The sequence below is a fragment of the Ursus arctos genome, unplaced genomic scaffold (genome assembly GCF_023065955.2).
Source record: "Ursus arctos isolate Adak ecotype North America unplaced genomic scaffold, UrsArc2.0 scaffold_14, whole genome shotgun sequence".
Classification (NCBI taxonomy): Eukaryota; Metazoa; Chordata; class Mammalia; order Carnivora; family Ursidae; genus Ursus; species Ursus arctos.
In genome coordinates, this window is record NW_026622808.1 from 28,835,430 (window position 1) to 28,850,760 (window position 15,331).

Sequence of the window (15,331 nt, forward strand, 5' to 3'; positions counted from 1 at the left end):
AGCACATACACTCACTTGTTGACGGGGTTCTTGATGCCCTGGCCCTCTGAACCCAGCCCGTCGCCCTCCTTCCAGCCCATTTTCATCAGCATCTGGTAGCCGATGTTCTCCACTGTCAGCTTGAACTCCTTGTACTCTGAGTAGTCAGGCTCTCGGCCCTCCTGCAGGGCAAGGACGTGGCTGTCATCCACCAGGGTTGCAACTGTCCCAGGTCCTGGCCCTGGCCTGAACACTGCCTCCTCCCCCACCACCAATGGGGTCACTGGCCGCTGAGACCACCTGCTCATCTGCAGCCTCTGTACCAGGTCAGATTCCTTGAGAAGAGACCAAGATGCTCCTTCTCAGGGTCCCCAGGGCCGGATTTTGTACCAAACTGCCTGGTGGCAGTCAGCGAGGGCCAGGTGACGTCACACAGGCCTCACCCACCACAGGAAAGATTAATGGTTCGTCAGCAAAGAGAAGTCCTAGGTTCTGAGGGCAATTCATTACACAGAATGCTAAAAAGATGGGGTCAATAAGGTGACCGCCTTGTTGATGACGTTATGAGGTACAAAGCAGTTTTACAAAAATCCCCCAAAAGATGACATGGGATGTGCCCCGTCAGCTGTCTCTCCTTGGAAGCATGATGACAGCATGGGAGGAATGTGAAGTTCTTGTTCTGGAGAACCCAGTCCATGGGGGCTTCTGCCTGAGAAACGCTTTCCCTATAAACTGCACTTAATTGGCTCCACTGAAAGTAGAATTTCCCTTAAGCCCTGGGAAATGTTTCTAAAGCAGCAGCTGAGCTGCTTTCTGCTAATTCCCTCCACAGACGGTGTCTATCATCAACAGATGCCTCCGGAGGCAAGAGGGACCAGCTCCTCCTGTGAATGAGGGGGGGCCTCAAGGATGCCTCAGGCGCCTGCCTCGTGAGGCTCACAGGAGGGGCTGGGCCACTGGCATGGCTGCCTGCCAGACAGCCCACATCAGGGGCTGGTGCCCGGGGACCCTCCCAGCTCACCTTCAGGGCCTTGAAGGTTTCCATGAACTTCTCCAGCTCATCTGGTGGCAGGAAATCTCCGATAAAGTGCTTGCCGCGGCCCATCTTTGTCAGCTGCTCGGCCCACTCTGCCCGGAGAAGCAGGGGGGAAAGTGAGAGAAAGGAAGAGGGCGGGGAGTGGGCCGGGTGGCCCCACAGCACAGGATGAGTCTTGGGCGGGGTGCAGGGAGTTGGGTTGTAGGGGAACGAGGCAAATGGTTGAGGCCCCGACCCAAACCCTACTCCTCCAGGCAGCCCTGCTAAGTGCCATGTCCAAACAGCAGCGAACGCTTAGAGAACTACTTTTTCCCACTGAGGAAACGGAGACAGAGAAGCCGAGTTCCTTGCTCCAGGCCATACAAGTTGCACAGGCGGCTTAAGACCCCAGGTGGCGTCTCCAGGTACCTTCCTGGGCAGGTGAGTGGGGCTTCCTGAGCCTGCGGTGCCCAGGGCATGGCCCCACCCAGGTACCCTGTCCCACACCCCACCCGCAACGGGGGCCCCTCGGCGCACCCCGAGTCTTGTCCATCTCCATACGCCGCAGCTGGTGTTCCCAGGTGCCCAGCTCGCTGTCCACCTCCTCGTCGCTGTCGTAGCCGTGCTGGTGCTGCTGCAGGGCCTTCTCCCACAACAGCTGCATGTCCTGCATCGCACGCTTGTGCTGCATGATCATGTCATACATCTGCTGCATCTGTGGGCAGTGCACGCCAGTGAGCAGTGCCAGGGACCACGTGTGCAAGAGGCCGGCCCCTTTGCCTTCCCTGCGCACGTCAGGTGCCCTCGCCCTTCCCGCTTTCTGCCCTCCCTGGGGCAGGCACGTGAGCAGGGCTTGGAGCAAGTGCTCAAGACGACACAAGGTCTGGTAGCAGTGCGTGCCCTGGGTTCCCTGAATCCCCACGGTGAGCAGGAGGACCCCTCTCTGCTGCACGTAGTCTGGCCTGGAACCCAGCACATCCTGCGCACCCTTGCTGTAGACCAAATGAGGCCACTGCAGGCCCCTGACCACAGAAGGGTTGAGGGTGAGGTGATGGGGCTGCCAGCCTGGAGGAGGGGACTGGGGTTAAGTGTCCCCAAGGACCAACAGACAGGTGCCTATAGTTCCCCAGGAAAGCAGCAGAGAGGCCAAGCCAGCCCTCACCCCAATCACAGCCTGACACCAACTGAGCATCTGTCACCTCGCTTATGGCACCCAGCGCTAGCCCAGCCTGTCCTGTCCTGGATGCTGGGGAGCACTGGAAGGATAACTTAAAATGGAGACTACCTAGTCAGGTAGTCAGCCCATAAGCGTCTTGAGGAGTAGCTACAGAGCATCAGGCTCAGGGGCTGCCCAGTGTGAGAAGGCCTCAGCTCTGGGTCCAACGCAGGCTGGGAAGCACCCTTGGGAGGTGGAATGCTGCTGACAGGGGCCTGCTGCCCAAGGACCTTTCCCCTGACTGTGGGATCCACCCAGCACGGGGAGGCTCCGAAAGCATACGACATGACCAATGAACTGTGAGATGAGGTGGGGGACAATACTCCACCAGCCCCTCTGGAGCCTGCCGGCTCGGCCCCCAGACTTACCTCCTGTTGCTCCTTCAGCTGCTTCTTCTGGGCATCTGACAGCTCCGTGACACCCACCAAACCTACGGGCTTCCCTTTCTCATAGCCAAGCCCTTTGAGGTCCTGAACTGGAAACAAGACACAGGCTGGTCAACAATGGATGCACGGGTCCAGACCTGCTCCTGCATGCGGCACAGCGTCCAGGCGCTGATGACACCTGAGGCACCCAGCATGCATGACAGAGCCTTCACATCACAGCAGTTGGTGTCCCATGTCATGTGATGACCATGGGGGCTCACCAGGGACCCAGCTTCATCCTCACGTGACCTCTCCAGGCAGGCTCTATACCCCCATGTTGCAGATGCCAGCATCAGAACTTAGAGGTCCAGGGCCTCACTTGAGGTCACGTGTCTGATGGGTGACAAGACGGAGACTTTGCAAAGGCAGAGACATGAGAGTGGAGATAGCATGTGCCTGTGTATATGTGCATTCACACACCGACTCTTGGAAATAAGCCCTGCAGGGAACAGACACCCCGCGCAGACACACAAGGGTTCAGAGTCTGGCATAAGACTCAGCTGTGTCGCTGTTAGCTCCTTCCGGGGAGGCAGCCGACCATCCTCAAAGCAAGTGACATTTAATTTGGCATCCGCTTCGGAGCTTGGCTGGAGCCAGCAACACTAATGCACATGAAGACGCTGTGGCGGCCCCATCTGGGGGGCAGAAACCACCACCCCTCCCGCAGGAGCTTCCTCGGGGAGAAGCTGGGCGGACGCGGGGACGGAGGCCCTCCTGGCATGTGCAAAGAGCCAGGTCCCCCCGGCACACCAGGGCTGGGACCTCGCCTGCAAGAACCACCCATGAGTGCTCCCTGAGCCCACGTTTACCCCAATACCTCCTCGAAGGTCTGTGTGGGAGCCCTGTGAACAGGGAAGGGAGTCAAGGTCTGAGCAGCCCGCCGTGTAGCTGCAGTGTGCCCACTGTCCCTCTCCTCAGGCCACTTTACCAGCAAGCAAGCAGGTGGGGGCTGCACACTCCCCCAGGGACGACACGGGCCAGTGGCCCTTAAACCTGGATGTGAGCCTTTGGAGCCCGTGCCTGCACACTAGACCACAGGGGGAGGCTTCCTCACCAGCTGGGAGCTGGGGCCAGGCCTCAGGGATGTGGGTTCAGAACCGTGGCACGCGCACCAGAACAGCACTGACGGCCGAGCACCCTCCATTACGGTGGGCACCAGAGTTTGACACGTGATGGCAATCCGACCCAAGACACATTCAATCCTGGGGAGAGATGTAATTTAGAACCCCAGGGAGTAGTAGAATCTTCACTAGCTTTTCTCCTTGGACTGAAAGGCCAACAGGCCAGCCATGTGACTTGGGTGAGCTGTCTTCCCTCTCGGCCCATTCTTGCAAAAGAAATGTAGGTGTCAGCGCCAGGGCACATATGACTCCTCTGTGTACTTGCGCGTCCAGGGGCGAGGGCAGTGGAGCGGGTTCTGCCTGTGGTGCAGGCTGTGTGGAGGGCAGCGAGCCAGAGGCCACGGGACAGCCTCTCTCAGCCAGCCATCCTCACCTGCAGAATGGGATGACAACAGACTCCCACCCTGGCGGGTTTGTGGTAGAAAAGGAGAAATGAGACGACGTGCTGGCCACCTCTGAAACTGTCAAGGAGGCGGATGTTGGAGAGGATTGTGCAAAACTGACTGTGGCAATCACCATGCTTATCATCATGCATTTCCTGAGCTTTCTGTGACAAGAATGGATCCAAGTACTTTAAAGCTTAAGGGAGATAACAGGATCCATCTATACGCTGCCTACAAGAGACTCGCTTTAGGTACAAAGTCACAAATAAGTTGAAAGTGAAAGGACAGAAAAATATACTCCATGCAAACAGTAACCAAGAGCAAGGTGCGATGGCCATACCAGCATCAGACAAAATAGACTTCCAGCCAAGAAAGTTTACAAGAGACAAAAAGAAGGTTCTACGTTGATAAAATATTTGAACCAGAAAGAAAATAAAATGAGTATATAGCAAAAATTGACAAAACTGAGGTGAGAAATACACAGTTCTGCAATAACAATTGGAGGCTTCACTGCCCCATTTTTTATAAGGGACAGGGTATCTAGATGTAAATCAGTAAGGATATAGAATATTAAACTCTACAACCAGTGAGATCTAACAGACGCATACAGAACATGCAACCCAGCAGCGGCCGATAGTCTTCTCAAGTGCACATGGAACATTCTCCAGGACAGATCACGCGTTAGGCTACAAAATGCGTTTTAATAAATTTTAAAGACTGAAATCATACCAAGTTTCTTTTCTGATCACAATGGAATGAAAATAGAAATCAGAAACAGAAGGAAAATGGGAAAACTCACAAATATGTGGAAATTAAATAACACACTCTTAAACAACCAACGGGTCAAAGAGGAAATTCACCAAGAGCGATTAGAAAATAATTAAGAGATTAATGAACACGAAAGCACAAGAGAGCAAAACTGATGGGACGGAGCAAAAGCAGTGCGACAAGAGAACTACAGCTATAACTGCTCATAATTAAGAAGAATTTTCTCCAATCGATAACCTGACTGCACACCTTAAAGAACTAGAAAAAGAAAAGCAAACTAATTCCAAAGCTAGCAGAGGGAAGGAAATGAAGATCAGAATGAAGATAAATGAAGTAGGGAACAGAAACATAGAAAATCCACGAAACCAAAAGTTGGTTTTTTGAAAAGATCGACAAAACTGACATACCTTTAGACAGACTGCCTAAGGGAAAAAAAAGAAAAGACTTACTAAAATCAGAAACGGAAGAGGGGATATTACTAATGACTTTATGGAAATAAAAAGGAATTGTAAAAGATTACTATGAACACCTGTTAAGCCGACAACTTGGATAACCTAAATGAAGTGAACCAATTTCTAGAAATGTATAAACCACCAAAACTAACTCAAGGAGAAAGAGAAAACCTAAACAGACTTACAGCACGTAAGGAGATTGAATCGGCAACCAAAAACCTCCCAAAAGAGGAAAGCCCAGACCAGATGGCATTACTGGTGAATTTTACCAATCATTTAAAAGAACAATTAATGCTAATAAGTCTTCTCAAACTTTTACAAAACGATTAGAGGGAGTATTTCTTAATCCATTCCATAACATTAGCATTACCCTGATACCAAAAGCAGACAGAGACACCACAAGAAAACGACAGACCAACATTCCTTATGAATACAGATGCAGACATCTGCAACAAAATACCAGCAAACTGAATACAGTAGCACGTTAACAAAAAGACCATGACCAAGTGGGGTTTATCCCAGAAACGCAAGAGTGGTTTAAACAGAGTTCCGGTACCAATTCTAGTGTGTGTGTGTGTGTGTGTGTGTGTGTGTCCGGTACCAATTCTAATGTGTGTGTGTGTGTGTGTGTGTGTGTGTGTGTCCGGTACCAATTCTAATGTGTGTGTGTGTGTGTGTGTCCGGTACCAATTCTAATGTGTGTGTGTGTGTGTGTGTGTCCGGTACCAATTCTAGTGTGTGTGTGTGTGTGTGTGTCCGGTACCAATTCTAGTGTGTGTGTGTGTGTGTGTGTGTGCGCGTGTGTGCGTGGGGCGGGGGGGGCGGGGGAGAAGGTCCCCCACACCAAAGAGCAATTTTCAGACACCCACTGGGTGTCCAATAGGTCAACTCAGTTCTAACACTATCCACCAGGAGGTAGCACTGGATTCCATGGGTTAAGGGGTCAGTCTTATAAGACTGCTCCCCACTCCCCGGCCAACTTCTGCTACCAACTACAAGCCCACGTCATCACCTATGCTACTGACTGGCTGTAGATCAGAAGTTCCAAAAATTCCCTTCTGTGTTCAATTAATTCACTATACTGGCTCACAGAACTCAGAAAAACATTTTACTTACCAGATTACTGCTTTACTCATATATTATAAATGGATATAAGTTAGGAAAAGATGGAAAAGATGCCCAGGGCAAGTATGGGGAAAGCACCCAGAGCTTCTATGCTCTCTCTGAGCACGCCACTTTCCCTGAACCTCCACGTGTTCAGCAACCTGGAAGTTCTCTGAACCCTGACTCTGGGTTTTTATGGAGGCTTCACTGCACGGGCATGATTGATGAAATCACTAGCTGCTGTTGACTGATTGAACCTCTAGCCCCTCTCCCCTCCCTGGAACCTAGGGGGTGGGACGGAAAGTTCCAACCCTCTATTCATGGTTGGTTCCCCTGGCAACCAGCCCCCATCCTTAGGTACTTTCCAAAAGTCACCTCAGTAACATAAACCCAGTTGTGGTGGAAAGGGGCTTATTATAAACAACAAGACCCCTATTTCACCTTTATGGCTCTGAAACATTTTCATGAACTGAGGATGGAGACCAAATAATACAACAAAAGATGCTCCCACTGCTCTTATCACTCAGGAAATTCCAAGGGTTTTGGGAGGAACTGTGAGCCAGGAGCTGTGAACAAAGACCAAATACATATGAGAAATATTATTTTGGTCATCTGAATGGCCAAATATGTATTTCTAATAAACCACAATGTCACATGGTTCAATACAAGAAAATTAACCAATGTAATACACCGCATTAATAGACGGAAGAAAAAAACCCATCCAATCATTTCAACTGATACAGAGAAAGCATATGACAAAATCTAATATGACTCCGTGATAAAAACATTCAATAGACTAGGAACAGACAAGAACTTCCTCAACATGATAAAGGTCATATATGAAAAACACATAGCTAACATACTCAATAGTGAAAGACTGAAAACATTCCCCCTAAGATCAGAACAAGACAAGGATGCCCATTTTCCTTACCTCTATTCAACTTACTACTAGAAGTGCTAACTAGAGCAATTAGGCAAGAAAAAGAAATAAGAGGCATCCCACCTGGAAAGCAAGAATTAGAACTACCTCTACTTGCAGAAAACATGATTGTAATTATATATACAGGAAAACCTAAAGAATCCACCAAAAGATTGTCAGAACTAATAAGTGAATTCAGCAAAGTTGGAGGATCCAACACCAACATGCAAAAATCAGTTGTATTTCTATACATTAGCAACAAACAATACTAAACAAAAATTTAAAAAGCAATTCCATTTACAACAGCATCAAAAAAAAAAATCACTTAGGAACAAATTTAACCAAGGAAGTGTAAGACATGTACAATGAAAACTACAAAACATGTTGAAACAAATTAAAGACGATCTAAATAAATGGAAAGACATCCTGTGTTCACAGTCCGGAAGACTGGTTGTTGTTGTTATTGTAAGGAAGACCTTAATATTTTTATCGTGTCCAAAGTGCCCAAAGCAATCTACAGACTCAAGGCAATCCCTATCAAAATCCCAACAGTGTTTCTGTGGAAATGGAGAAGCCCACCTGAAAACTGAAGACCCTCAACAGCCAAAGCTTGAAAAAGAAGAACGAAGTTGGAAGACTCACACTCCCAATTTCAGAACTTACTACAAAGGTACAGTAATCAAAACAGTTGGTACTGACCTAAGGACAGACATACAAACCAGTACAACAGAATAGAGAGCCCAGAAATAAACCCTTACATCTAAGGACAACTGAGTTTTGACAAGGGTTGTCAAGACCATTCAATGGGGAAAGACAAGTCTCTTCAACAAATGGTGCTGGGAAAACGGATTTCTACATGGAAGAGAATAAAGTTGGATCCTTAGTTTATATCATATATAAAAACTGCCTCAAAATAGATCAAAGTCCCAAAACTATAAAAAACTTAGAACATAGGGGCAAATCTTTATGACCTTGAATTTAGCTATGGTTTCAAAATGAAATCAAAAGCACAGGCAACAAAAGGAAAAATAAATTGAACTTTGTTAAACTTTAAAACTTCTGTGCATCAAAGGACACAAACTATCAAGAGAATAAAAAGATAATCCATAGAATGAGAAGATATATTTGCAAACCATGTATCTGAATAGGGAGTTAACACCCAGAATATATAAAGAACTCCTACAACTCAACAACAAAAAGACAACCCAATTTAAAAGTGGGCAAGGGACTAAAATAGACATTTCTCGGGGCACCTGGGTAGTGCAGTCGTTAGGCGTCTGCCTTTGGCTCAGGGCGTGATCCCGGTGTTCCGGGATCGAGTCCCACATCGGGCTCCTCCGCTGGGAGCCTGCTTCTTCCTCTCCCACTCCCCCTGCTTGTGTTCCCTCTCGCTGGCTGTCTATCTCTGTCAAATAAATAAATTAAAAAAATAAATAAATTGGGGCGCCTGGGTGGCACAGTGGTTAAGCGTCTGCCTTTGGCTCAGGGCGTGATCCCGGCGTTCTGGGATCGAGCCCCACATCAGGCTCCTACGCTATGAGCCTGCTTCTTCCTCTCCCACTGCCCCTGCTGTGTTCCCTCTCTCGCTGGCTGTCTCTATCTCTGTCGAATAAATAAAATCTTTAAAAAAAAAAAAAATAAATAAATAAATTAGACATTTCTCCAAATAAGCTATACAAATGACCACTTAGCACATGAAAAGATGCTCAATGCCACCAGACATTAGGGAAATGCAATTCAAAACGACAACGTGACTCCACTTTACACCCGCTAGGATGGCTATTCTAAAAAGGCAAGGAAGTGGAGAAATGGGAACCCTTGTGCACTGCTGGGGGGACTATCAAATGATGCAGCTGCTGCAGAAAATAGTTTGGCGGTTCCTCAAAAAGTTAAACAGAATTACCATATGACCCAGTGATTCCACTCCTAGGTATGGACCCAAGAGAATCCAAATCAGGGATTCAATACAGTACTTGCAGACCAGTGTTCACAACAGTACTATTTACAGTTGCTAAAAGGTGGAAAACAACCCATGTGTTCATCGTCTGATGGATAAACAAAGTGTCATCCATCCGTGAAATGGATTTAGCCACAAGAAGGAATGAAACTCTGACACGTGCTACAACACAGATGAAGCGTGGAAACATTATTTCAGTGAAAGAAGCCAGACTGCCCTGACAGAGGTGGCGGAAGGGGGTGAGCCCACCTGACAGAGGTGAGGGAGAGGCGTCTACATCCCTCTGTACCAGCTCGGCGGGTGGGAGTTCCACCTTGTCCTCTTCAGGCCCCCACCGGCTCTTTCGCTTCTTTTTCACAGTGGCTGTGGTGGCTGGCTTCCCAGGGATGGTTGGAGCTGGGGTGACTGCAGGCGAGGGGGCAGATGAGGCAGGGCAGGCAGCAGTTGGGGGCAAGGACCCCGATGGGGTCTCAGGAGGGGATTTGCGTTTCAGGCTGAGGTCGGGTGCCATGAGAGTGCCTGTGGGACCAGCCTTAGCTTTCCGGAACTCTTCCAGCTTCTGGCGGTAGTATTTGTACCCTTGGCTGTTGGGTTCGTATAGAAAGCTGCAAAGGAGAGTGGGGGGGCACACCATCAGCTGGGCCCAAGCCCCCTGCCTGACTCAGGGCAGGAGCAGCTTGGGCCTTGTGCACACCTACCCAGGTTAGCCAGGGTCATAGGAGGGTCGAGGTCTCTACCATGACCTCCTGCACTGCCAGTATTCAGTGGCTGCTGGCTCTGGTGGCCCAAGCTTGAGGCATAGTGTGACGTGCTCACAGCTTGTTGCCATGCCATTCCTGTGAGCCAATGGTCACTCCAAGTCCCTACGCCATCTCTATCAGGCACCCATCACAACATAATTGACACCCTGCTTCAAAGGAAAAAGGGTGGGCTCTGTCGGACCTTCCCCAGGCTCTGTGGGGTTTCTTCGCCTGTTCTAGAGGAGCACACTGGTGCCTTCAAACCAAGAAATCCTGAGTTGGGAGAGATACATGGCACCAGAAAGGGCAGGATTTGTCCCAAACCTGACAGCCTGGCACATCTGCGCTTCTCTCTGATGTACCCTTGAGAGGCATCAATAGCAAATGCAGCCAAAACAGAAACATGAACATCGGAATGGACAGGGACTGGACCCCAACTGAAGGGCAAAAGCCCCCACCTCACTGGAAGTTGAGGGTCGCTTGGTCTCTCCCCACCAATGCCAGTCCCAAGTGTAAAGCAGGTGGGGCTGGGTTCAGAAACTATGGCTTCCTCTGCACCTGCCCAGCATCTCTCAGATTGTGCTTGTCTTGAGCTGAGAGTCCCACCTCTGTGGTCCACACCAGAGGGAAGAGTCACAGCTCAGCTCCACGAAGCAAAACCAGTGTACAGCATGGGCTCACAGGTTTCAACAAGGAGGGGCTAGACACAGCGTAATGCTGTGCTGTGACAGCAATGTGCAGGCTCAAGGATGCTGTAAATTCTTTTCGTACGAGAAAGACAGCACAAGGAAACCCTATAGACTGTTTCTATGTGTCTACATGAGAGCCAGGAAGGAGAAGAAGGACCTCAGCCCAGCTAACATCAGTACCTAAGGTGGGATAGAAGGATGGGGAGATGGGGGCATCTCCTCTGTCCTCCTTTGTACTTCTTTGCCCCAGAGGTAGACAATGTGAACAGATCTACTTCTATTAAAGAAATGGAGTGCAATGCCTGGTTGGCTCAGTCAGTAGAGCATGTGACTCTTGATCTTAGGGTTGTGGGTTCGAGCCCCATGTTGGGTGTAAAGACTTCTTAAGAATAAAATCTTAAAAAAAAAAAAAAAAAAGAAATTGAGTTAAGTAATAACCTTTCAAAAACAGAAAGCACTAGGCCTAGGAGTTCACCAGTGAATTCTACCAAATATTTCAGGAAGAAATTATATCAATTCTCTAAAACCCCTTTCAAAGGATACAAGAGAGAATACTTCCTAACTCATCCAATTACCCTAATACCAAAACCAAACAAAGATATCACAAGAAAACTACAGACCAATATCTCTCATGAACACAGGTGTAAAAATTCTCAACGAAGTATTAGCAAACCAAATCCACAAATGTGTAAGAATTATAGGGGGGTGGGAGGGACAGATGACATATGTGAAAATTAAGAGAGTACAAACTTCCAGTCATAAATAAGTCATGGGGATGAAAAACACAGCATAGGAAATACAGTCAATAATACTGTAATAACTTTGTGTGGTAACATGTGGTAACCACACTTCTCATCGTCAGCATTTCATGATGTTATATACTTGTCAAATCACTATGTTGTACACCTGAAACTATATGTGTTAACTATACTTTAATTAAAATTTTTTTTAATTTTAAAAAATTATACACAGTGGGATTTATTCCAGGCATGCAAAGCTGGTTTAACATTAAAAAAAAAAAAAAAAAGGTAATCCATCACATCAATAAGCTAAAAAAGAAAAATCACATAATCATAATAGCCACACAAAAAGCCTTTGACAAAACCCAGCACCCCTTCATGACAAAAACACTCAGTAAACCAGAAATGTAAGAGAACTTTCTTAACTTGATAAAGAGTATCTTTGAAAAAAACCTACAGCTAACATCATACTTAATAGCGAGAAAGTAGAAGTTTTCCCACTAAGAATGGAAACAAGGCCAGAATATTCCACCCCACCAATGAGTTTCAACACTGTACTAGAAGTCTTAGCTAATGCAATAAGAAAAGATAAGAGCAAATACACTGACTGAGAAAGAAGAAATAAAACTCTCTCTGTTCACAAATAACACGATGATCTAGGTACAAAAAAACCTATCAAAAAACTGCTGGAACTAATAGGTGATTGTTAACAAGGCTGCAGGATACAAGGTTAATATACAAAAGTCAACTGCTTTCCTATATACCAGCAATGAACAAGTAGATCAGAAATTAAAAACACATAGGGGAGGGGGGTGGGGGAATGGGATAGACTGGTGATGGGTAGTAAGGAGGGCACGTATTGCATGGTGCAGTGGGTGTTATACGCAACTAATGAATCATCAAACTTTATATCGGAAACCGGGGATGTACTGTATGGTGACTAACATAATATAATAAAAAAATCATTAAAAAAAAAACCTTAAAAAAAAAGAAATTAAAAACACAATAGCATTTACATTAGAACACAAAAAATGAACTACTTCGGTGTAAGTCTGAAAATTTAGGAACAGATTCTATGAGGAAAACTACACAACTCCGATGAATGCATTCAAAGAACTAAATAACTGGAGAGATATTCCTTGATCGTAGATAGGAAAACTCGATGTTGTCAAAATGTTGCTTCTTTCCAACTTGATTTATAGATTCAATGCCATCTGAGTAAAATCCTAACAAGTTATTTCGTGGATATTGACTGATTCTAAAACTTATATAGGCACAAAAGACCCAGAATAGCCAACACAATACTGAACAAGAGCAAAGTTGGAAGACTGACACGACCAGATTTCAAGGCTTACTGTAAGCTATCTTATCAAGACAGTGTGGTATTTGTGAAAGAATAGACAACCATGTCAACAGAACACACAAAGGGCCCAGAAATAAACCCATAAAAACATGGTCAACTGATCTTTGACAAAGGAGCATAGGTAGTCCGATGGAGCAGACATTCTTTTCAACAAATGGTACTGGGGGACTGGACGTCCGCATGCAAAAAAAAAAAAAAAAAAAAATCTAGACGCAGACCTCATACCTTCCGCAAAAATTAACTAAAAACGGATCACAGACTTAATGTAAAATGCAAGGCTGTAAGGCTCCTAGGTGATAACATAGAAGAAAACCTGGATGACCTCATGGATGGTGATGACTTCTTAGACACACTCAAGGCACTATCATGAAAGAAACTGATAGGCTGGACTTCATTAAAATTTATTCTTTTTAAGTTTTATTTATTTATTTGACAGAGAGAGAGAGGGCAAGCGCACAGGCAGGCAGAGCAGCAGGTAGAGGGAGAGGGAGAAGCAAGTTCCCACCTGAGCAGAGCCCGATGTGGGGCTTGATCCCAGGACCCCAGGATCATATTCTGGGCCAAAGGCAGACACTCAACCGACTGAAACACCCAGGTGCCCCCAAAATTGAAAACTTCGGCTCTGCAAAAGACATTCTCAAGAGAAGACACACCACTGACTGGGAGATAATATTTGCAAAAGACACATTTGATAAAAGGACTATGATCCAAAATATACAAAGAACTCCTAAACCTCAATGATGAGAAAACAAGCCATTAAAAAATGAGCCAATGATTTTAACATACACCTCCCAAAGAAGATACACAGACGGCAAATAAGCATATGAAAAGATGTTCCACATCATATGTCATCATGAAAATGCAAATTAAAACAACACTGAGATCCCACCACACATGTTATTAGAATGGCCAAAATCCAGAACACTGAGAACATCAGATGTTGGCCAGCCTGTGGAGCAACAGGAACTCTCACTCACTGCAGAGGGAAATGCAAACGATACAGCCACTTTGGAAGACAGTTTGGCAGTTTCTCAGAGAACTAAACATACCATGCGATCCAGCAATCACATTTCTTGGTATTTACCCAAGAGTTGAAAACTTATGTCCACACAAAAACCTGCACACAGATGTTTATAGCAGTTTCCTTCACAATTGCCAAAATTTGGAAGCAATCAAGATGTTCTGCCATAGCTGAATGGATAAATAAACTGGGGGGCATCCAAACAATGGCCTATTATTCAGGGCTAAAAAGAAATGAACTGTCAAGCCATATAAAGACACGGAAGAATCAATCTTAAATGAGTATTACTAAGCGAAAGAAGCCAATCTGAAAAGACTACATACTATAGGACTCCAATTACATAAAATTTTGGAAAAGGCAAACTATGGAATTGGTAAAAAGATCAGTGGTTGCCAGGAGTTGGGGAGGAAGAAGGGACGAATATGTGGAACATGGGTTACTTTAGGGCAATCAGAATACTTTATATGATGCCATAATGATGGACAGACGTCATTGTACATTTGTCCAAACTCACAGAAGGTGAGTCACCAAGACTGAACCCTAACGTAAACGGTGGGCTTTGGGGGATTATGATATATCAATGTAGCTTCTTCGATTGTACTACTCTGCTGGGGAATGCTGATAATAGGGCAGGCCATGCACATGTAGAGGCAGGGGCACGTGAGAAGTCTCTGTACCATCCCTTCAATTTTGCTGTGAACCTAAAACTTCCCTTAAAAAAAAAAAAATAACACCTTAAAAAAAGTGAAGAGACAAAAGCAAAAAGTTTTCAAAGAAGGAAGGGAACAGTTGTGGAAAAAAAGACGCTCGGCAACCAGAAAGGGTCAGATATGGACTTAAGGCTATTTGGTTTCTCTAATCTGATTTAAAAGTTTTAACTTGACAGACATAAGGCTTTCCTGTTAAAACGGCATGCAGTGTGGTGAAGGCACCTCCTCCCACCGATCTCTGCCTCAGTTTTCTCCCCTGTAAGAGGCCAGCAACAGGGCTTGAAAAGAACAACGTGGCTCACCTGGGTAACAGGTTAGAGTGGCACGTGGCTCAGGATGGATACTGTGCTTGCTGCTACAACCTTTACCCAATGTGCCTTCTGATGGCCGCGATTCCACTGAGGACATGCAGTTATTAAGAACTGAGCCCACAGAGGCTGGACATTCAATTTGCGACTCATTTTTCATGACTATGGATGATGCCGTAGTTAACATTATTTCTGGGGATGGCATCACAGATGCCTGAGATGACTGGCCAAAGGAATGGGTGTTTCCAGTTTCTTTATAGATAAGCCATTGTTAACACATTGTTTCCCAAAACACAGAGCCGCTGGGGTGTGCGTGGCCCAATGTGAGCAATCAGGAGGGCAGGGAAGGGCCAAGAGAGGCAAACACACGAGCTGCTCCTGTTACATTTGAAGGTGAAAGAAACTGCCTCGCACCTGACTC

At 46.5% G+C, this 15,331-nt stretch overlaps 1 protein-coding gene across 1 annotated transcript in view; it reads right to left on the reverse strand.

Annotated features, from left to right (window-relative positions):
• Positions 1-15,331, reverse strand: part of SUGP1 (SURP and G-patch domain containing 1) — a 30,312-nt gene that overhangs the window by 653 nt on the left and 14,328 nt on the right. The window contains exons 8-12 of the mRNA XM_026500604.4: positions 9,589-9,944; positions 2,579-2,685; positions 1,532-1,709; positions 1,001-1,107; positions 16-161 (exon numbers count right to left, since the gene is read on the reverse strand). Coding sequence (XP_026356389.1) covers positions 16-161; positions 1,001-1,107; positions 1,532-1,709; positions 2,579-2,685; positions 9,589-9,944 — 894 coding nt within the window. The remainder of the gene's footprint in view (positions 1-15; positions 162-1,000; positions 1,108-1,531; positions 1,710-2,578; positions 2,686-9,588; positions 9,945-15,331) is intronic.